Source organism: Rhincodon typus, chromosome 30 (assembly GCF_021869965.1).
Source record: "Rhincodon typus isolate 14 chromosome 30, sRhiTyp1.1, whole genome shotgun sequence".
NCBI classification, from domain to species: domain Eukaryota; kingdom Metazoa; phylum Chordata; class Chondrichthyes; order Orectolobiformes; family Rhincodontidae; genus Rhincodon; species Rhincodon typus.
The window spans coordinates 28,388,750-28,410,812 of record NC_063361.1 but is presented as its reverse complement, the minus strand read 5'-3'; the positions used below and the strand labels follow the sequence as shown (position 1 = coordinate 28,410,812).

General features: G+C 38.6%; 1 protein-coding gene across 1 annotated transcript in view; it reads left to right on the top strand.

Moving 5' to 3' along the window:
- Nucleotides 1-2,704: 2,704 nt before the first annotated feature.
- Nucleotides 2,705-22,063, top strand: part of top2a (DNA topoisomerase II alpha) — a 63,705-nt gene continuing 44,346 nt past the window's right edge. The window contains exons 1-11 of the mRNA XM_020522812.2: nt 2,705-2,860; nt 5,684-5,830; nt 6,448-6,538; nt 6,635-6,698; nt 8,138-8,283; nt 9,628-9,725; nt 12,356-12,568; nt 13,909-14,082; nt 15,222-15,323; nt 15,899-16,036; nt 17,488-17,626. Coding sequence (XP_020378401.2) covers nt 2,828-2,860; nt 5,684-5,830; nt 6,448-6,538; nt 6,635-6,698; nt 8,138-8,283; nt 9,628-9,725; nt 12,356-12,568; nt 13,909-14,082; nt 15,222-15,323; nt 15,899-16,036; nt 17,488-17,626 — 1,345 coding nt within the window. The 5' untranslated portion in view covers nt 2,705-2,827. The remainder of the gene's footprint in view (nt 2,861-5,683; nt 5,831-6,447; nt 6,539-6,634; nt 6,699-8,137; nt 8,284-9,627; nt 9,726-12,355; nt 12,569-13,908; nt 14,083-15,221; nt 15,324-15,898; nt 16,037-17,487; nt 17,627-22,063) is intronic.

The window sequence follows — 22,063 nt, the reverse complement described above, 5'->3', positions numbered from 1 at the left end:
AGATTCTGTTCACTCTGAGAGCTGGTTCTGAGGCAGCTGGATCAGTGCCAAGGACCCTCCACATGTAAATAAAGGCTGACTTGATGATGGTATACCAGCCTGTGTGGAGTTATTTCACTAACGATAATGCCACCAGGCCAATATCTTCCTGTCGTCTACTTGCTTGTCATGGGTGTTAGGTTACTTACTTTTCAAAACAGCAGCCATCCTTTCAAACGGTGGTTTTAAAACAGCTCGGTCTCATTTCAGTCCACAAGGAAAGTAGAAAGACACAGTTCTTACATAAGTGTTTAACACATGAATCCTGAAATGGGATATGAAACTGAAATGATGATCTAATGGCAGGTCTGTTGGGAAAATATGACAAGAGCAAAAAAAAAAATTCTCACATTGAGAAAAAATGAAGTGACTAGCCATCCATAGAGGTTGGTATCAGAACTCAACAGCCTTTCTGCATCATCATGGCAGATCTCTGATTCACTTAGAATATAATTAGCCACCTCAGTGTTGCACCTTGGAGCACAGCAACACCTTGAATTGTCACTCTGCTGCCAGGTCACTTTGCAACAGGGACAGGTACCCATCTCATGCACGGAGCAGCGTTCACCTCAGGACTCTTTGCTTAGTTTCTTAGCACCACTTCATGCTGACTTGCATGCTCATAGCACCTTTGCCTTATTCTATTTGTGCTTTGCATTTAAACCTACACACTCACAGCAGTTCTGTCTTGCATTTTCTTTTAACACTGACCCAAATACAGATATCTTGTAATGGTTGTCAGTATTCATTGGTCAAGGGACAGACACATTGCTACTTGGAATTGTTTATGTCAATGGCACACTTACAGCATGCAGTAGCAGCTAATGTGCAAACATACTGCATGAGCTTCAGCCAAATAGCCATGTCTTAAAGTCAGAGGGAAGTAGTCCTCAGTCAAGGGGGCCAGTTGTCAACCAGACAGTATCACCAGTCAGTCAAGGGCAGCATCTGACTTCAGTCCTGGGTTGAGACACAGTTAGTTCGTCACGTGCAGTAGTCAGGGGTTTCATATCACTATCGTACTGGGAGTGGGCCACAGACAGTCCTCAGGTCTACTACAAATGGTGTGGTGTTCAGTTGTAATTCAATCAGGGAGATGCACAGAAATCAGTCAGGGGTCTGGGCACTGCATGTAACTCCCTGGAACTGACACTTCACCAACTTTTTCTCATGGAGATAAAATTCAGCCGTGCAACTCCAAGGCAAGAGTTACTGCCCACTGAGTTTGAACTGGACCTCCATCACTGACCAGCAGCAATACCAAGGATGGTCTTATAAAATAAAACAAAAAACTGCAATCTGTGGAAAGAAAGAAGAGTTAATTGTTCAAGTCCAATAACACTTCTTCAGAACTGGTCACAGAGGCCGAGGTGTGACCTTATAGAGGTTTATAAAATCATGAGGGGCATATGGATAGGGTATATTTTGCTGAAATGGAGAGGCACCATATGCCTTTTAAGTATAATGGGCCAGAAAATAATTCTGTGACAACCCTGGTGAGAATTAAACTTTAAAATACATTTTCAAAATCAGTTTTTTTAATACTTAAATGGCTTAATTCTCAGAGGCTGAGGGGTAACCTTGTAGAGGTTTATAAAATTATGAAGGGTATGGATAGGGTAAATAGACAAGGTCTTTTCAATGGGATGGGGCAGTCCAAAACTCGAGGGTATAGGTTTAATGTGAAAGGGGAAAGATTTGAAAGGGAACTTATGGGCAACTTTTTCACACAGAGGGTGGTGCATGTATAGAATGAGCTGCCAGAGGAAGTGGTGGAAGTTGGTACAATTACAACATTTAAAAGGCATCTGGATGTATATATGAATAGGAATGGCGTACAGGGAAATGGATCCAGTTGGCATGGATGAGTTGGACCAAAGGGTCAGTTTCCATGCTGTATGGCTTTTATGACGGTACAACTCCAAAACTCTGTTTTGTCTCCTCAGACACTACCAAACCTGCTGTGTTTCTCCAGCAATATATTTTTTAGTGTAATTCAGACCTCCAGCATCTGCAGTTCTTTCAACAAAGAAATGTAGACGTGAAGCACACAAAAACCTGAACGTTAGAGATGACAAACTAAAGCAGAAAGTGCTGGATAAACTCAGCAGGTCTGGCAGCACCTATGGAAAGAAAACAGGGTCATCATTTCAAGTCTGGTGACCCTTCAAAACAACCAGTTCTGTTTTTGTGCGCTTAACACCAAAGATGGTGCGAAATAAGAACAGAAATTGCTTGAGAAACTCAACAGGTATGGCACCATCTGTAAAGAGACAGAAACTGTGTTAACAATTCAAGCCCAGTGACCCTCCTTCAGAACTTATATTTTCAAAAACAGTGAAATATGAAACAAAATCAGAAACAAACTGCTGGAGAAGCTCAGCATTTATTCAGACAGAAGCAGAGTCAACATTTCGAGTCCAGTGACCTACTCCACAGATGAATGCAATGTTACCAAATATGGTGACCGAGGGAACTACAACTCCCATGCGCCACTGCGGTACGGCGACACCACATCCGCTGAAGAGACACCCAATCAGATTCAAATACTCGGGCCAGCGGCACTTGGATTGGCCGACCCTTTGGCGGGCTGAAATGCGATTGGTGGGATTTGTATTTCATTGAGGGGTCAGGCGCGAGCAGCGAGCGTTAGTCTGAGTGCGATCGGCGCCTTGGAGGGTTCTCCTCAGGATCGTCCGATCAAAAACATTCACACAAAAACACGCAGAGAAAATAATATTCTTTTTCTCTTCGCTTTTAGCCGCTGTTGATACTCCCGTTCGAGACAATGGCGTCCGATCTTGCATCGAGTCCCTTGAGAGTGAGTAAAGGCTTTTATTTTCCCTCCAAACCTTTAATCGTTCGCTTCAAATCCGTCCCGTCTGCCCAATTAAAGTCGGATTTTTAAAATTAATAAAATCGGATGATGTGCAAAGCCCCTGGTGAAAGTGGCTGATTTGGCTTTTAAATGCACAAAAATTACTGCTTTCGAGGTGGTGGTGGGGTTCAAATGCGGGATTGTTTTCAAAGTATGCAGTTTTATTTGCAGAAAATCTAAATCTAACTTTTACCTCGAGGGAAGAGATCGAGAGAGTAATCGTTTTTGCTTTTTTTTAAAAAAAAAAAAAATCAATATCGGCAAAGCCTTTTGTTTTTTTGTCCCCCCCCCCCCCCCCCCCCCCAAAACCCTTGTTGAAGATGTCAGCCGTTGTTTTAACTGGCAAAACATATCAGGAAGGAAAAGAATTGAAACCGGTTGCTGAGGACGATTAACCAGAGTTTTTTTTTTGGAGAAGAAACATACCAGAAAGGAAAGAAGTTGAAACCAGTTGCTGAGGAGCATTAACCAGAGTTTTTTTTTGGAGAAAAGTCTTCTAATTTAGTGCAGAGGAAGTTGAACGGGGGAACATCATAGAAGTGCTCAACTTGAAAGTTTTTTCTTTGGCTTGGTGCTGGTAAACTTTTTAAAATCCATTCTAAATTGCCTATCTTCCTTGTATTTTGCCACGAACCAGGTCTGGAGATGTGAAGAGCTGTCTCACCTGATTGTCAACATGACCTGCACAGTACATGATGTGCTGAAATTGTGAAGTGACGCCTTATGCATCTCTGGACCTGATTCTCTTCTCGTTATGGAAGAGAATAATATTTTTGCTGGGGTTTTCATTGCAACAGGAGGGGTTTTGCCAGTCGGAGAGGAATCTAGGTACTTAACAATTGGTAATATCTGGGCTTGAGAGCGTTTGTGTCAAAGTCCAGAGAAATAGACAGAATGTTTTGACAGAACTGTATTGCTATTCCTAGGGTTTCAGTAAAGCATACTGACATGTGGATTTTTGTATACTGTCCACCAGGGTATGGAAGGCTCCTCACAGGTTAATAAATATATATTGATCTTTGAAAGTTTAATTTGTATGTGGAGGGAGCACTTGGAGTTGTATAATACAAAACGTTACGATGGTTATAGATCACATCACCTGTGGTAGCATTTAAGATGAAAATCCATTTGCATGGCATGAAAGCACTTTGGAATTACTGTTTAGTGACCCTGCCTTCTATAAGTTTGATTGGCACTAATTGTCCAAAATTACATTGTCCAGCAATATTATGAAATATTTTGGCTCTAAGTGATGATTATTTTGACAAATAGCTTACAACTTTCCCATACAGTGGTGTATGGTCTGTTAACCATTGCCATATATCAATTTGTTATATATTTTGCACAGGATGAAACATGAGTTGGGGGGGTGTGGCGGGTTTCTTTAGAACCATACAGCTAGTATGTGAGACAACAAAGTGCAGAGCTGGACGAACACCAATTAATGCCAACAGCACACACTATAAACCCACTGACTCCCACAGTTACTTGGACTATACATCCTTGCACCCAGCTTCCTGTAAAGACTCCATCCCATTCTCTCAGATCCTCCGTCTCCATCAAATATGTTCAGATGGGGCCAACTTCAACAAGGGCGCCTCCGAAATGTCCACCTTCTTCCTCAACCGAGGATTCCTCGGCACCATTGTTGACAGGGCCCTCAACTGGGTCTGACCCATCTCCCGCACTTGCGCCCTCACCCCGTCTCTTCCCTCCTGCAATGGCGATAGGGTTACCTACATTCCCACCAGCATCCACATCCAGAAGATCATCAGACACCATCTCTGCCACCTCCAGCGAGATGCTACCATCAGACATACATTCCTCTCCCCTCCCTTGTCTGCCTTCCTCAGGGACTGTTCCCTCCAGGACACCCTGGCCCTGAAGCAACATTTCACCTACACTTCCCAAAATCTGGACTACTGCATTTGCTGCTCACAATGTGGTCTCCTCTACACTGGGGAAACAAAGCGTAGACTGGGTGACTGCTTTGCAGAACATCAAAGTGCTGCTCATAAAAAGAGACCTTGAGCTTCCAATTGCCTGCCACTTTAACACACCACCCTGTTCCCTGGCCAACATCTCTATGTCTGGTTTGCCTCAGTGCTCCAGTGAAGCTCAGCACAAGCTGGAAGAACAACACTTTATCTTCCGCTTAGGGACTCTACAGCCTCCGGACTCAAAATCGAGTTCAATAATTTTAGAGTCTAAACTCTCCCCTGTCCTAGCCCTCTACCCCTTGTTATCATAGAACCTGCCATTACACACTACCTATTGTGAGTTACTAACAGTACCTACTATCAGCTATTCATCCTCCTAGCCAGATCGTTATCAACTCCTTTGTCTATCCAACTGCTCTTTTCTCTCTACTGGCTCTATCCTTTATCCTATCATTTGCTCCCTACCCCATCTCCCTCCCTGTTTTCTGTATATAAACTGACGTTTTCCAAGCTACCATCAGTTCTGAGGTTACCGGACCCAAAACATTAATTCTGATTTTTTTCTTCACAGATGCTGCCAGACCTGCTGAGCTTTCCAGCAACTTCTGTTTTTGTTCCTGATTTAAAGCATCCGCTGTTCTTTTGGTTTTTATTTAACATGCAGGTTTGACTGAATTTTGGCTGAGATAGACTTCACCCATAGAACAAAAATCATGGCAAAAAGCTATGGTTCTGCTGTTAATCATGAAGGACTTGTTTTCACATAGACAACACAGAAGAAAAGAATTAAAATAATGTTTTTAATTTTATTTTTATCTTCAAACAGCCTTTGTTTCCCAATCAAATAAGTAAGGTGAAGAAAGGTGATGATCGTCGATTGTCTGTTGAAAGAATCTACCAGAAAAAAACACAGTTGGAGCATATTTTGCTCCGTCCTGACAGTTACATTGGCTCAGTGGAGCCAGTTTCACAAGTAAGTATTGATTTTTGCATTGTGGAATTAACATGCTAATCTAAAGTTGTGGTGAAGTGTCATATTGGACTCAGAGTGCTAACTCCATTTCTGTCACTGTAGATATGTCCAGACCTCCTGAGTTTCTTAAGCATTTTCTGTTTTTTTTCATTTCCAGCATCCAGCATTTTGTTTTTATTTGATTGATAATCTATACTTGTTTTTTATTAAGAAAACAAAAAAGCTAGCGATCACAGTAGGTCAGGCAGCGTCCATGGAGAGAGAGCAAGCTAACGTTTCAAGTCCAAATGACTCTTCATCTTACATACTGCTATTTTTCGTAACTGTCAGGGAGTGAATATTATACCGCAAAGATTATTTATTAGCATAACTATGAAAACTTTCCTTCATTGAGAAATAGATTTCTGTTTTGCACTCTGCCCCATCCCTGATCCAGGTTGAGGCCAGTTGTATAACCTCTACTACTGCAGGTTCTTTTAATGCTATTGAAAATGCAACAAAGAGGATTTTCATTCCCCTGAAGTTTGCTGATTGCTGTTGAAACCACAAAACCTATATGAGAAAATTACTGTGTATGATCTCCAATTACATCAAAATGCAATCTGTCTATTTTACAGCAAATGTGGGTGTTTGATGAAGAAGTTGGCCTAAACTGCAGAGAAGTAACTTTTGTTCCTGGTTTGTACAAGATATTTGATGAAATTCTAGGTATGTGGAAAAAACTGATTCTAAATAATTATTCTGTATTTTGAAATGAGAGCATAAATTACATTGTTAAATCAATTATCATTTTTCAAATTACAGTAAATGCAGCTGATAACAAGCAGAGGGATAAAAACATGTCATGCATCAAAATCAACATTGATCCGTAAGTGTTTTTAAAATCAATTTAGAATCTTTAGTGGATTCCAAAGCATTTTGGAAATGGAAATAGATCTTTAAAAGTGAATTTTCGAGGCATAAAATTCAGGGCTTAAATTTAGCTAAGCTTACAACCAGACTTTTAAATTGATCTCATTTATGTAAGTGAAATGTGTAACATTATGTTAAAAGAGTATATACTGTGCAATCATATTTCTAAGGTTCATTTCAGTGAGAACTGCTGATACCTTGTGAGAAAAACACAGATGTATTTTTATTTAAATGTTTATTGTATATATGATTAGTGCAAATGGCCACCAGTGCAGTCAGTAAAGTTGGTGAGTTGATGAACTCTGAACTGTTGGCATTTTTCTGATTTGTAATCTGATGAAACAGCAACCACAACGGTAGGATGTGTATGAAAACTTTATTTACTGTCTTAATGACAAAAGTGCCAGAAGGAATACTGTATCTGCATATCTTTTAGCCTCACCAAATTTCCTTCATATTATTTGTATTATTACGTTGACCACCAACCATTAGAAGAATCTGAGGATCAATATGGTCCGTCAACGAACTATTAAAGTTATCCATTCAAAGCCAGGTCAATGGTATATTGTTTCATGTGGGTCCATTACTGCCAATGGCGACGTTAGAAGTAAGGCCAATTCATTCACCACACAGTAATGTGTGTTGCTAAAATTTGACAGTGTCTGATGGCAAACAAACCCATCTCTCTGTAAACCAAAGTTACTAAAATAGAATGGTATTAATATGTTCTGGGAGAAAATTAGAATGAATTATCAATAGCTAGTGTGAAATTCTCATGCACAGTATTAGTTAAGGTGTGCAGATCAAGAAGGATCAGGATTGCAATTTTTGTGCTATTGGCAAATTCCAATTTGGATTCCACTCTACCACTGTACAGAGAACCTGTTCGAGATGCAGTAGGGGCAGCCTGTTGCCCACCCCAAAGTGAGATGGTAGTGAGCTACCTTCTTGAACTGCAGCAGTCCATGTTTTATCAGTATACCCACAGGAGATTCAAGGCTATTGTGGTATAATTTTAGACCATGATGGGTGTGGCTTGGGGTTAACTTTGCGGATGGTCATGTCCCGTGCATCTGCTGCCTTTGTCCTTCTAGGTGATAGAGATCATGTTTAGAAGGTACTGTTGAAAGAGACATAACAAATTGATGCAGTGCATTTACAGATTATAAACATACGATTCTGCTGCTAGTGAGGGGAGTGACTTTCAGATGGTGGATGGGATGGCACTGAGGCTTGTGAAGCAGTATGGGTATTGGATGAGTTTAGTGTTGAAAGCATTGCTACTGCTCTCATCTGGACCCATGGAATTGTTCTGTCACACTCCTTGTGGATAGTGGACAGGAGTCAGAGGAGAGTTAACATGATAGTAAAATTATGCATTTTATTCTTCCTCAGTGAAAACAACACCGTTACTGTCTGGAACAATGGAAAAGGAATTCCTGTTGTGGAACATAAAATAGAGAAGGTTTTTGTTCCTAATCTAATTTTTGGCCAGTTACTGACCTCCAGCAACTATGACGATGATCAGAAGAAAGTTACTGGTGTGTGTGTTATTCACTATTATTTGGAATTCAGATGTTTCCAAGTATGAGCTATAAACAGTTACCTGATTTTAGTGTCTTGCCATAAGGTAAAATACTTTGCATATGACATTGAGCTCAAGAAGAATCTGATGTTGTTTCATGTTGCAAATTAAAGTAAGAATGACTATTGATACATTGGGTCCTGGGTGCTAGATGTATCCTGTAACTAAGGTTCTGGAAATTAAAAGGTTTTGACTTAATTGTAAGGTTTATGAACCAGCAAGGTTGCGATCAAGAACAGCTTTTTCACAATCTCCAATCATGCAACTTCATAATAAATCAATAAAAATAAGAAATAAATACAAATAAGACTGAATAAACTGCATCTCAAAGACCAGATTTCTGGAATTTGGAAGTTTTCCAGCTTGCAGTTGATATCCCATTATAAACCTCTTAGGTTGTGCAGGGTGAAGGAGGAGGAAGGAAGTGAGCATCCTATAATTGGGTACATTTGTGTTTACGGCATTGATTGCCTGTGGAATTTTATGTGGGAGAATCAAGATTCAGTGAGCCTTGATTAAAAGGTATGGATAAGTGTACCTCAATGCTCCAACATATTTCTTAAGTTAAATTTATATATCCTGCCCTGATTTACAACGTTCATTTCATTTTTATGTTTAAAGTGATTTGCAAAGGTACAAATGTGGTGTGAAAATAAATATTTCCACACAGTGAGTGGTTAGGGTATGTGTTGTTTGAAAATGTGGTGGTGTCAAGTTTAATTCAGACATTCAAGAGATCATTGGGTAATTTCTTGGATGGAAATAATGTGCAAGGTATGGGTGGAAGCAGGAAATGAGCAGTAGGTCATGAACAGCTATGCAGATACAATGGGCTGAATAGTCTCCTGCACCATAAGACTTCTATAATTCTGCAACTTTATTTAAATAGCTAAACCCATAGAAGTTTGAGAAGTAGATTTAGTTGAATTATAGGAGTTTCTTTTATAGTTTAAGGAGCTCAGCATAACAAAACAGATATAGTGACATCACTGGAAGAGTGTAAATATGGAATAATAAGTCCACATGAACAATTTTGTTATAAATATATCAAAGGCTATGACAATATATATGTAATGGAAGTAAGATTTTGCAAATATATGCATTTTTAAAGATGATATTAATATAGATTGGTAAAGCTTTATCTTTTCAATGTTTTATTTCTCAATGATACGTGGAATTACTGTCACTAATTCAGGTTGTGTGTAAAGCTTCAGTGTATAATTCACAAATTTGATGCTGTTACCTTTTAGTGTTTAATCTATTACTGAACAAGAGAATGAGTCTTGTTTGTATTTTGCAGGTGGTCGCAATGGTTATGGTGCAAAACTCTGCAACATTTTCAGCACCAAGTTTACAGTAGAAACTGCTTGTAGGGAGTACAAGAAATGCTTCAAACAGGTGCATTGAATGGAAAACTCTGGATTGAAAGAAGTCTCTTTGGTCCAACTTGGATTTGAAGAGGGTTTAATGTTTAACAATTATGTTATTTAATAATTATTAGAATTAAGTCATAATTACTAACAAAGTTCTCTCTAATTTACTTCCTGGCTGCGCAGGCCTCTGAAGTCCATTTACAGCAGTGATTTCAAACACTGCTGATTACTTGTTTACAATGCACCTCATGAAGCGCTCACCCAATTATCCCTTAATTAAAATATACCCATTCCCTAGTTCCAGTTGGTCGCCGACATCTCTGCCAAACTTAGATGATTCCTTTTGTTCACCTTTTTCAAATAATAGTAAGATAAGCGAAAAAATGAAAAACACAAACAAAACAAAAAATACAAAATGACAACATATTTTGCAGCATGACAATGTTTTATATTCATGCTTTTTTGTGTTTCCATTAGACTTCTAAATGTCATTTTTCTAATCTGATAGTTTCTTGGAGCTTGCTTCTTTGTAAGTAGGTAGCTAACTGCTACTGTTCATCCATTACAATTTGGAGATATCTCCCTTTTCCAGCATATGCTTTAAAACTGCAGTTTTGATCTTTTGTCTTATCTAATTCATTCACACATTTTGTTGGTTGTATGTTATCCCATGGTCACTTATTATTGTAGCACTGAGTATTGCTGTTGAATCTGCTTTTAAAATTTCTTCCAATATTTTTGCAAAGAAAATTCTACTGCCTGAACAGGAACAAGAATTTTTGCTGCTAAGATACTTTTCACTCCTTTTCTGACTAACATCCCAAGCTAAAAAGCAACATTTACGTCACTCTACTAAAAGAAAAATGATAAACTCTCTTGCACTTGATATCCCATCACAGTTTGCACAAGAAGCTTCACTGAAAGCAAAAAGCTTTATGTTCCAGGTATCTCCCAATAATGTAAGTTTCAAAATGCAATGCTCCATTTTTAATTATTGCATTGTGTTGTTTACTCAAATAATATGTTCTACCAGAGCTCATGCCAGGGCAGATGATAATTTACAGTTTGTCTGATCTGCCAAAATTTAATGAGCCATTTTGCTTATTACTGCATGGTTCCTTTCACATATCCCTTTGTCAAAAGGGTATTATGCTACTGTATTCCTAACTATTATGTTCAAAGTTGCAGACTTTTCTCTAATTTCATCATTAGCACATTCCATCAACCCTCCTATTATCAATGAGAAAGTTTGCTAGTGGTCCAAGCCCAGTCCCTATCTACTTTTTCATTAATTTATGTACAGTTATCTTCTTGCCTGTATTATTGTCAACTGACCAAATCTGGTTGGCAAATCTACAAATGTAAAATGTTTTTCTTTCCTTTATTCTACACCTTTATATTCATAGCCACCACTTTATTGAAATCTCAATAAATCTCAAAATGTTTCAATTTTATTACTCCAAGTTGAGGTAGCATTTTAGCAAGTCTGTTCTACACACAGTAGTTGCGCATCTCCTATTTAATATGGCAGAATTGAAAGATTCATATTTATCAGTGACTTGAAGCTTGTGACCAATACAGTCCCCTCTGTTTGATTCATAACTCTATCTTTTTCTGAATCCTCTTTTTGTGTTTAGTTTTGAATAGTCTTCTGTGGAACCTATCTTTACTCTTTCTACGTATCAACAATTTGTAAATCACCTTTTTTATAAACTTCATCCATGAAAGTTAATAATTTGACTAAACCTTCATCCAATTTTACTCATCAGTCTCCGGTTCTTAAAAAATACTTTGCTTCTTATCCTGCTTTTGAGTGGTAGCAAAAGTACAATCATTCTTGGCTAAACTAATCTTTGACTTACAGCTAACTGTTCTCTAATACCAATGTTAAACATTAGATATTGATTATATAACTTGTCTGGGCATACAATTTTCAAGCAGCACAAAACTCAAGCAATACTTGTTCCCTAAAGATACATCATGTAAGCACTGTAACAATTTCAAAGAACAACACAGCACAGGGACAGGCCCTTCCAGCAACGATGTTATGCCAAATTAAACTAGTCCCTTCTGCCTGCCTTTGGTCCATATCCTTCCATTCCTTGCGTATTCACGTGCATATTGAAAAGTCCCTTAAATGGCCCTATTTTATCTGCCTCCTACCACCACCCCTGGCAGCATGTTCCAGACTCCTACCACTCTACGTGAAAAAAAAATCTCCGTGTCTATAGACTTCTATCAAGTCTCCCCTCAGCTTTCGCCACTGCAGAGAAAACAACCCGAGTTTTTCTAGCCTCTCCTTATAGCTCATAGCCTCCAATCCAGGCAGCATCCTGGTAAACCTCTTCTCCACCCTCTCCAAAGCCTCCACATTATTCCTGTAATGTGGTGACCAGAATTGAGTGCAGTACTCAAAAGTGTGGCCTAACCAAAGTCTTATAAAGCTGCATATAATCATCTGTTCCCTAGTTGTATTTGTTCTTGGGAATCCCTGTCAGACCCTACTGCACTACGTGTTATTATTACTTTTGCTTTTAGTTAAGTTCTTACTTAAAACCATTTCAGACTTTTATCTAAAATCTTGTAAAATTCTGAGAACATTAAATTTATTCAAGGTGGTTTTTTTTTTTATTTTTCTGTGCTTTTGATCTGCAGACTTGGATGAACAATATGGGAGATGCTAAAGAAGCTAAAATCAAGTCCTTTGACGGTGATGACTACACTTGTATCACTTTTCAACCTGATCTTCCTAAGTTCAAAATGCAGACACTTGATAAAGACATTGTGGCGATCATGTCACGAAGAGCGTATGATATTGCTGGGACTTGTAAAGGAGTCAAAGTATTCCTAAATGGCAAGAAATTACCTGTACGTTTTAAATAATACTGTTGGGGGTGATTTACGTTTTGTGTGCAGTGGTTGGGAGGGGGCTGGATGCTCGCGGTGATATAGACTGGTGTAAATAGCTGAATGCTGCAGCATTTTTAAGATTAGCGAGTTAGTTTTTTATTTCAATTTCGTTTTAAAACTTGAATAGCTTTTTGTGGGTTTCATTTTAATGTTGAATGTTATATAATGATTTAGTCAAAACATTTAGTTTATATATTTAACAGAAAAATTAAAGTACATCAATGTTGCTGCTGCTTGTTTTGAAGCTTCAAAAGAAATATTCATTTGTGTATTCAGGTTATTGATCTCCGAAAAGTTTTTATACGCTTCATACAGAGTGTGTATTAGTAATTCTTAGACAAAGCAGATAGATGATGTGCTTCTTGACCTCTGGATTTCACCTCCTACCCCACCACTACCACCACCAAGTTGACCCACTGAATAGATTTCTGTTACATGTAATAGTACAATTTCATTCTTCTGTCCTTGGGTTCAATCAAGGGTAAGGAAGGTTTTCTGCAATAATTCCTGAGAGTTTCAATTTAAATACACTTGAACAGAACTGAGCAGTAAATTAGATCATTACTTGGTTTTCACAATGAGGCAAGTGTGTCTGCTACTAACCTTAAAGGAATCTACCCATAAAAATCTTGTAATCTCTGGTGTGAGTTTTCCCTTTCTGGTGTTAGTTTGAAACTGGTGTCTAGCCAAGGCAGTCATGAGGAGTCTGGCAATCAAGTTATTAAACAGAGTAAATAGCCAATTACAATGAAGTATTCTGAAAGGCTGCAAACCAGAAAGAAAGTGCACTGATTATCCTTAAATGTTTGAATTTACATTTAGAATGAAGTAAATGATTGGAAATATAAATGAGATTGTAGCAGTAACAGAATATCATAAAGTCTTAAAATATATTTTAAAGTATGTGGAGTTACTGATTGTTATGGAGAAATTTAACATTCCACAAATATTGAATTACCAAGGTATTTCAGCAATGCAGTATTGAACACTGTTATTTGACGTGCAAACTGACGTTTTGAAGGGTTGTTGCAATTGACTAATACCATAAAAAGAAAAGTTCTAATAAGCTCAGTGATTTCTAATTGCTTGCAGGCTAGGGACGCTTCACCACTGTACCATCCAAAGAAATGTATAATCATGGGTAGCAACTTCCACAGTGCTGCATTTAACTGCACGTGTGGACTTAAGATGTCAGTTTCAGAGGAGTAGTGTTAGGGAGCATTGACAGTTTCACCATCGTAATGCTGCAAAGTCTTCGCCGTTGTTCAAAACTGGTACATTTGTCTTTTTGCTTATAGGTTTCTGGATTCCGTAGCTATGTGGATCTTTATGTAAAAGATAAAGTGGATGAAACGGGTAGCTCACTTAAAATAATCCATGAAGTTGTAAATGAACGGTGGGAAGTCTGTATGACTATGAGTGAGAAAGGCTTCCAACAGATAAGCTTTGCAAACAGCATTGCTACCACAAAGGTAAGCTTTTTCTTTTTAATAGTTATACAGGCGTTTGGACACATATATTGTCTTGGAGAGGATGACTTGAAAAGAAACAGCTATCTTGATGGATTGACCGATTATTGAGGGTAGCTGAATTACACAGGCTGTAAAGATCCACAATCTGATTTTGCTTGCATTAAGCGATCTTAACCATGCCAGTGTTTTAGCAGTCATGCAAGCCATATTCGTAGGGCAGTTTTTCAGAGAACAAAAAGTTCAGGTTGGGAGTTGCAAGGAACATAGAATTAGCATATTATCCTTTTGGCCATTTAGTAAATTTAAGTCACCACCTGGCTTGCATATTTGGTGATAAATGGAGTAAGCATTGCTCAGTATCAGTTCAGTTCTTAAAAAATCCAAGTAGACAGCACAAATTCTTGTATTTTGAAGCTTTTAAAACAAAATTGGCAATCTAAAATCTTAGCTGGATTGAAGATGATCATCTACCCTTCTTTTATTCATTCGTGGGGTGTGGGAGTCACTGGCCAGACCAGACAAGGATGGCAGTTTTCTTCCCTAAAGGAATTTCACCAACAATCAACAATGGATTCATGGTTATCATTAGATGTTTAATTCCAGATTTTTATTAAATTCAAATTCCACCATCTGCCGTGGTGTGATTTGAACCCCGGTCCCCAGGACATTACCTGTGTCTCTATAGTCCAGCAATAATACCACTAGGGCATCGTCTCCCCATGGCAATTTTGACACAGTAAAGGAAACGACAGATCAATCTGTAATCCACAATGAGAGTGAGCTTGTGTATTGAACTGGGCAGCAAAATACTTGTTAATAACAACACCTTGCATTTACATAGCACCTATTATGTAGAAAAATTGACGAGGTGTTTCTCAAAGATGCTATAGACATTAGTCATCATTGAACCAAAGGAGTTGCTAAGTATGGTTACTAAAAGCTTGGTTGAAAATTTGTGGTATGAAGTGGTTGGCAAAGTGTTTGTTAATGTAATGTGGATTGACCAAATAATTTCAAAGCTTGTCAGCTCTTTGGCTGAAGACACTGTTACCAAGAATAAACCCATCAGAGTTGGAAGCTGGTTCTCCTCTGTTTTACTTGAAGGATTTTAATGCTCGTGTGACAATTTCTTTTTCCAGGGTGGAAGACATGTTGATTACGTCACTGACCAATTAGTGAACAAACTAATTGAGGTTGTCAAGAAGAAAAATAAAGGAGGTGTTGCAGTGAAGCCATTTCAGGTAAGATTTGTAGAAAATGCACTTTGACCGTATGATCTCTCAAAATGAAATTTATCTTTTGAATGTAATTAACTGGCTATTATGCAGTAGAAGATGGATTTTAATTGAGGGGGATCGTAGCACCCAATTTTGTTTTACATTTTCCTGTGGGCTACTTCAAATAATGACCTGAGGGATTTTCTGTATGACTGGAGTACTAACTAAAGATAGAACACCAAAAATCTGATAATTTCCGGTTCACTTATGGTCCTCAGATTTAATTGTGAAACTAAAATATCATCCGGTCCTCCAATTTTGTAAATAGGTAGACATCAAAAGAAATTGTAGTAAACTTGAGTTCTGTTGTCAGTTTGACCTTTGCTAATATTTGTTGTCTGAACGCCTGAATTTAAATTTGAATTCATATGAATTTGTCATCTTAAGGTGGATTTGTTGATGCAGAAAAAAGTCTCCTTCATCTCTTCGTTGTTAAAATTTCTGCGTAGTGTTGCGCTTTGCTGCTTATGACTGCAAACATTTGATTATTCTGTGTTGTCTGTGTGTATATGTCTAACATAAGTTCGGATCTGTGACAGGTCAAGAACCATCTTTGGGTCTTTGTGAACAGCTTGATTGAGAACCCAACTTTTGACTCCCAGACCAAAGAGAATATGACCCTTCAAGCAAAGAACTTTGGATCCCAATGTGTGTTGTCAGAAAAATTTATCAAAGCGGTATGTTTGGCTTTGACTTTTTTCTGTTTTGAACACTGGTGATTCAAGTGAAACGTCTACCTGAGTAATGCACAGCAATTTTGTAGTAATGAAATTACAACATAGTAGCCATGTGATCCTTTGCATCTTGCCAGTGTTCATCTTTACTAATTTATCTAATTTTAATCCTGTTCTTTTCTTGTTTTCTTTATATAGCTTTACTTTCAAAGTATTATCCAGTTAACTTGAGAACAATAACATCACTGATCATCGTGTTAAAGTTCTGATTACACTGAAAAAGATTTTCTAACTTTGGAGCTCTTAGTTCTCATTCTGGTTTCATCTAGCGAATCAACAATGTTTTATCTGTTGCAATGTGCAAAATTGAACGGGTGCTCTGACAGGACGGCACGGTGGCTCAGTAATTAACACTGCTGCCTCACAGCACCACAGACCTGGGTTTGATTCTACCCTCAGGCGACTGTCTATGTGGAGTTTGCATATTCTCCCCGTGTCTGCGTGGATTTCCTGTGAGTGCTCCGGTTTCTTCCCACAGCCCAAAGATGTGCAGATTAGGTGGATTGGCCGTGCTAAATTGCCCATAGTGTCCAGCGATGTGCAGGCTAGGTGGGTTATCCATGGGCAATGCAGGGAAGGGGTAGGGGTGTGGATCTGGGTGGGATGCTCTTCAGAAGGCTAGTGTGGCCTCGATGGGCTGAATGGCCTGCTTCCACACTGTATGCATTCTGTTCTATGATCTCCGATATCTTTCATTTACGTTTTATGACTTTTAAATCTATACTTGCCTTTAAGACTGTGCACCTACTGTGTCCATCTCTATTCTTGCAGTACATTACAAATTTTATTATTTGTCTTACTTATGTCGCTGTTTTCCCTAAATTATGTTTACAATTTTGCTATGTCTGTCTGTTATCAATCTGCTGGCAAAATCATCTATTATTGCTTTACGTTCTTTTGCTATGCTCATAATTTGGTTATTTTGTCCGTACTTTTGCTTCCTAGTTAGTACTATGTCAACATCTGTCTTGGTACTACATAGTTTTCACAGTTTGATTTCAGTCATCAGCACATTTTTACAGTTCAGAGGGCAAAATATTTGATTGTGGAGTGTATGACAAGAGTTTCAACTTGCTGACATTGACTAGTAGGATCAAAAACACAAAACTGTAGTTTACTGTATCTTCTTTGCTGTGGTGTTATTATTGAATTGATGAACAGAGACTAAAGACTTTCCAAGAGAAAGGATTGGGATTCAGCCTTAAAGTTGCCTTTCTCTGTAGATAGAACTTAGATACCTAGTTCATGAAACCTGCTGATACTACTTTATTTTTTAATTGACGTTTTTAAAATATTTTTTATCTATTTGATTAGTAATGCTTGATTTCTTGGACCAGAGCTATATAAACAGTTGTGAAATTGTTCCACTAAATGTTCCTCTGTTTCATTTGTAGGCAATGAATTGTGGTGTCGTTGAAAGTATCATGAACTGGGTGAAGTTTAAAGCTCAGAATATGCTCAACAAGAAATGCTCAGGATTAAAACAAACCAAGATCAAAGGAATTCCTAAACTGGATGATGCTAATGATGCTGGTATGATGAGATTTCTGGCATTTGTTGCACTTAATGTTTTGAGGAGATTTGATTTGATTTATGATTGTCACGTAGTCATAGAGTCATACAGCATGGAAACAGACCCTTCAGTCTAACTAGTCCATTCCGAACATGTTCCCAAACTAAACTGGCCCTACCTGTGTGCGTTTAGCCTGTTTAGGCAACACAGTGATTAGCACTGCTGCCTCACAATGCCAGGGACTTGGGTTTGATTCCACCCTCAGCTGACTATGTTTTTATTCATTCATGGGATGAGGGCGTCACTGGCTAGGCAGCATTTATTGCCCATCCCTTATTGCCCAGAGGGCAGTTAAGAGTCAGCCACATTGCTGTGGGTCTGGAGCCACATGTAAGCCAGACAAGGTAAGGATGGCAGTTTCCTTCCCTAAGGACATTAGTGAGCCAGATGGGTTTTTCCGACAGTCGATAATGGATTCACAGTCTTGATTAGATTCCTAATTCCAGATATTTATGGAATTCAAATTCCACCATCTGCCACGGTGGGATTCAAACCTGGGTCCCCAGAACGTTTTCTGGGTCTCTAGATTAACAGTCCAACGATAATACCACTAGGCCATCATCTTCCCAAAGTGGAGTTGCACATTCTCCCCGTGTCTACGTGGGTTTCCTCCGGGTGCTCCGGTTTCCTCCTACAGTCCAAAGGTGTGCAGGTTAGGTGGATTGGCCATGCTAACTTGTCCATAGTGTCCAGGGATGTGCAGGCTAGATGGATTAGCCATGGGAATTATAGGGTTGCGGGAGGAGGGGCGGTGGGTCAGTGAGGGATGCTGTTCCGAGGGTTGGTGTGGACTTGGTGGGCCGAATGGCCTGCTTCCACACTGTAGGGATTCCATGATCCTATACAGTAAAACGTTGTCTGTTAGCACGCAAAACAATACTTTTCATTGTATTTCAGTACACGTGGCAATAATAAATCAAATCAAATTCATTATATTTTAGAGTCATGGAGGCACACAGCATGGAAATAGATCCTTTGGTCCAACTAGTCCGTGACGACCATGTTCCCGAACTAAACTGGTCCTACTTGCTTGCATTCGCCCTATATTCCTCCAAATCTTTCCTGTTCGTGTACTTATCCAAATGTCTTTTAAACGTTGTAACTGTACCTGCATCAACTATTTCCTCTGACAGTTCATTCAAGAAACTAACCGCACTCTAGCAATGATGGCAAGCATTCTAAATGCCTTCTTAACCACTGTGTCTACCTGTGACGCACATTTCAAAGAATTATGTGCCTGAACCCTTATGTCTCTCTGTTCTACTATGCTACCCAGGGCCCAACCATTAGTTATATCAGTCCTGCCTTTGTTTGTTTTATCAAAATGCAATACCTCACATTTATCCAAATTAAACTCCATTTGCCACTCCTCAGCCTATTGACCCAAGTGATCAAGATCTCTTTGTAATCTTAGACAACCTACTTCACTGTCCACTATACCATCAATTTAGGTGTCATCTGCAAACTTATTAACCATGCCTTCCCTAATCTCATCCAAATCATTTATATAAATGACAAACAAAAGTGAACCCAGTACGGATCCCTTTGGAACACCGCTGGTCACAGGCCTCCAGTCTGAAAAACAATTTTATACCTTCACCCTTTGTCTTCTACCGTAAAGCTGATTTTGTTTCCAATTGGCAAGCTCACCCTGAATGCCATATAATCTAACTTTATTAATTAGTCTACCATGCGGAGCCTTTTCAAAGGCTTTACTAACGTCCAAGTAAACAATGTCCACCCCTCTGCCCTCATCAATTTTCTTGGTTACTTTCTCAAAAAAACACAATCAGTTCATGAGACACTATTTCCTTTGCACAAAACCATGCTGACAATCCCTCATAATTCCTTACCCCTCCAAATGCATGTGAAGCCTTTCTTTCAGAATCACCTCCAACAAATTACCCACCACTGATGTCAGTCTTGCAGGCCTATAGTTTCCAGGCTGCTTCTTATAGCCTTTCTTAAATGAAGGCACAAAATTAGCCACCCTCCAGTCCTCTGACATCTCACCGTTGGTTATAAATGACATAAATATTTCAGTTAGGGGCCCCACAATTTCCTCCCTAACTTCCCACATCATTCGAGGATAGACTTGATTTGGTCCGGAGATGTATCCACCTTTATGTTTCTAAGACCTCCAGAACTTACACTTCTGTAATGTGACTGTTTTCAAAGCATCAATGTTTATTTCCCTGAGTTCTCTCACCTCCATTTCTTTCTCCACAGTAAAAATTGACGCGAAATATCCGTTTAATATCTCTCCCATCTCCTGAGGTTCAACACAAAGACAACCCCGTTGATCTTTAAGAGACCTTGCTCTTAAGAACATATAATTTCTTTGGATTATCCTTATCTGCCAAGGCTATCTCATCCTCTGTTTGTCTTCCTCATTTCCCTGTTAAGAATGCCCCTATACTCTTTGTACTATTCAAGAGATTCATTTGATCCCAGTTGTCTATATCTAATGTGTGATTCTTTCTTATTCTTGTCCAGAACCTCAATAACTTTATTAATCCATTGATCCCTAATCTTACCAGCTTTACCTTTCACTCTGACTGGAACATAATGTCTCTGAATTTTCGTTATCATATTTTTGAATGCCTCCCACTTGTCTGTTGTCCCTTTACCTACGAGTGGTCTACTCCAATCAACTTTTTGAAAATTCTTATTGCATGCCATTAAAATTGGCCTTACTCCAATTAAGAAGTTTAACTTTTATGGAAGGCTTATCCTTTTCTAGAACTATTTTAAAATTAATAGAATTATCAACACTAGTCTCAAAGTGTTCCCATTTGGATGCTTCAGTCACTTGCCCTTCCTTAATTCTCAAGAGAAGGTCAAGTTTTGCTCCAGCCTTGGTAGGAACAATTACATATTAATAAAGTAAAAATCCTTTGTCAAAGTAAAGGCTCAGTGTTGAGGTACTAAGTGTTTTAATGCAAAGAAAATAAGATTTGTGAGCTGGAACTGGAAGATGCCCTAACTTAAAACATGTAAATTGTTGTCTTTGTGAATTTTAAGTTCTAGAACAATGATTAAGTGCTTGACTGTTTACCATGACCTGTAATATAAATACAGTTAGGAATTCTATTCTTGCATTCATTATATTTAGTCAATTCATTTATCTGTCTGAAAGAATTAGTTATTTGTACTTTGAGCATTCTATAAGCCACCTCAAATTAGCATCAACTAAAACATTCAGTACTGAGTCCTGTGAATCACTGTTCAAAACATGGGTGTTCACTACGACAACAAATTAGTCACAGATGCTTTTTATTATTTTCAGTGTTAGATTCAGCTAATTGCCCATGTGGTACTTAATACTTGAAGTGATTAAGGAATAAATTTTCGATTGGTGTTTCAGGTGTCAACAGGACAACTCTTGCCTGTGTGATTTGTGACCTTAGTTTTGTTCTGAATAATTTGGAGCACTATGTATTGAATGTGCTGACTTGATCTGATTTGTTTTCATGTCAAATATCTGGAGTAGTGATTGTAAAATTATAATGTGGGAATGGTCTTTTTGATGACAGTTGTTACAGAATGTAAATATTGGTCAGATCAGAGTATTCTGTCAGTTAACTTAGTCTCAATCATTAATTGCATTGTTCTCAAGCTAATTTTTCCATGTAAGGCAATGCTGAATCAGATGAATATAAGTATCAACAGGAATGAGAAATTTATGCCGCTGGGTGAAATTACAGTTTGCGAATTCTACTTTACAAATTTTCTTGTGCACTTCTCCCTGCTCAGGAGGTCGTGACCATCGGCTCCACTCCTGAGCCTGCTGCCAATTTGACTGGCATTCTGTGATTGGAAGCTACCCACACATACACTTCCCCCACTCCCTATCCCCCAAGCTTTTTCTCCCCCATCCCCACCCCATACCTGCTGCTCCTACAGACATAGTACTTTACTTCACTCAGTCTGCCTCCACTGTAGAAATCAATACCACTGAACTTGGATGAGAAGTCAATTGGTGAGGAGTAGGAGAAGATGGCAGGGAAGGCTGAGAAACAGATTAAATACTTTAAAATACTGATTTCATATTTACATTATGTGATATGTTCACTTATAATGCATTAATAATAACACATCAAATGTTACTATGCTGCTTTATTGGTTTTTTTTGTTGACATCTGGGATCACAGTACTTCTCAAGAACTTTATAGACATCACAGGCAGAGCCAGTCTTTGCCCATCCTTAATCTTCTTCAAGAAGATGCTCTCAAGTCAAAATCGTGACATGCTGGAAAATAGTTTGTGATGCGCAACCATAGTCCTTTACTTCAGTTCATGTGTATATAATTAAGCGGTCATGTCCTGTTGTTTGTATGGACCTCATCATGTATTACTGAATTCACTTAGATGAGAGCTCAGTCATCCATTGGACT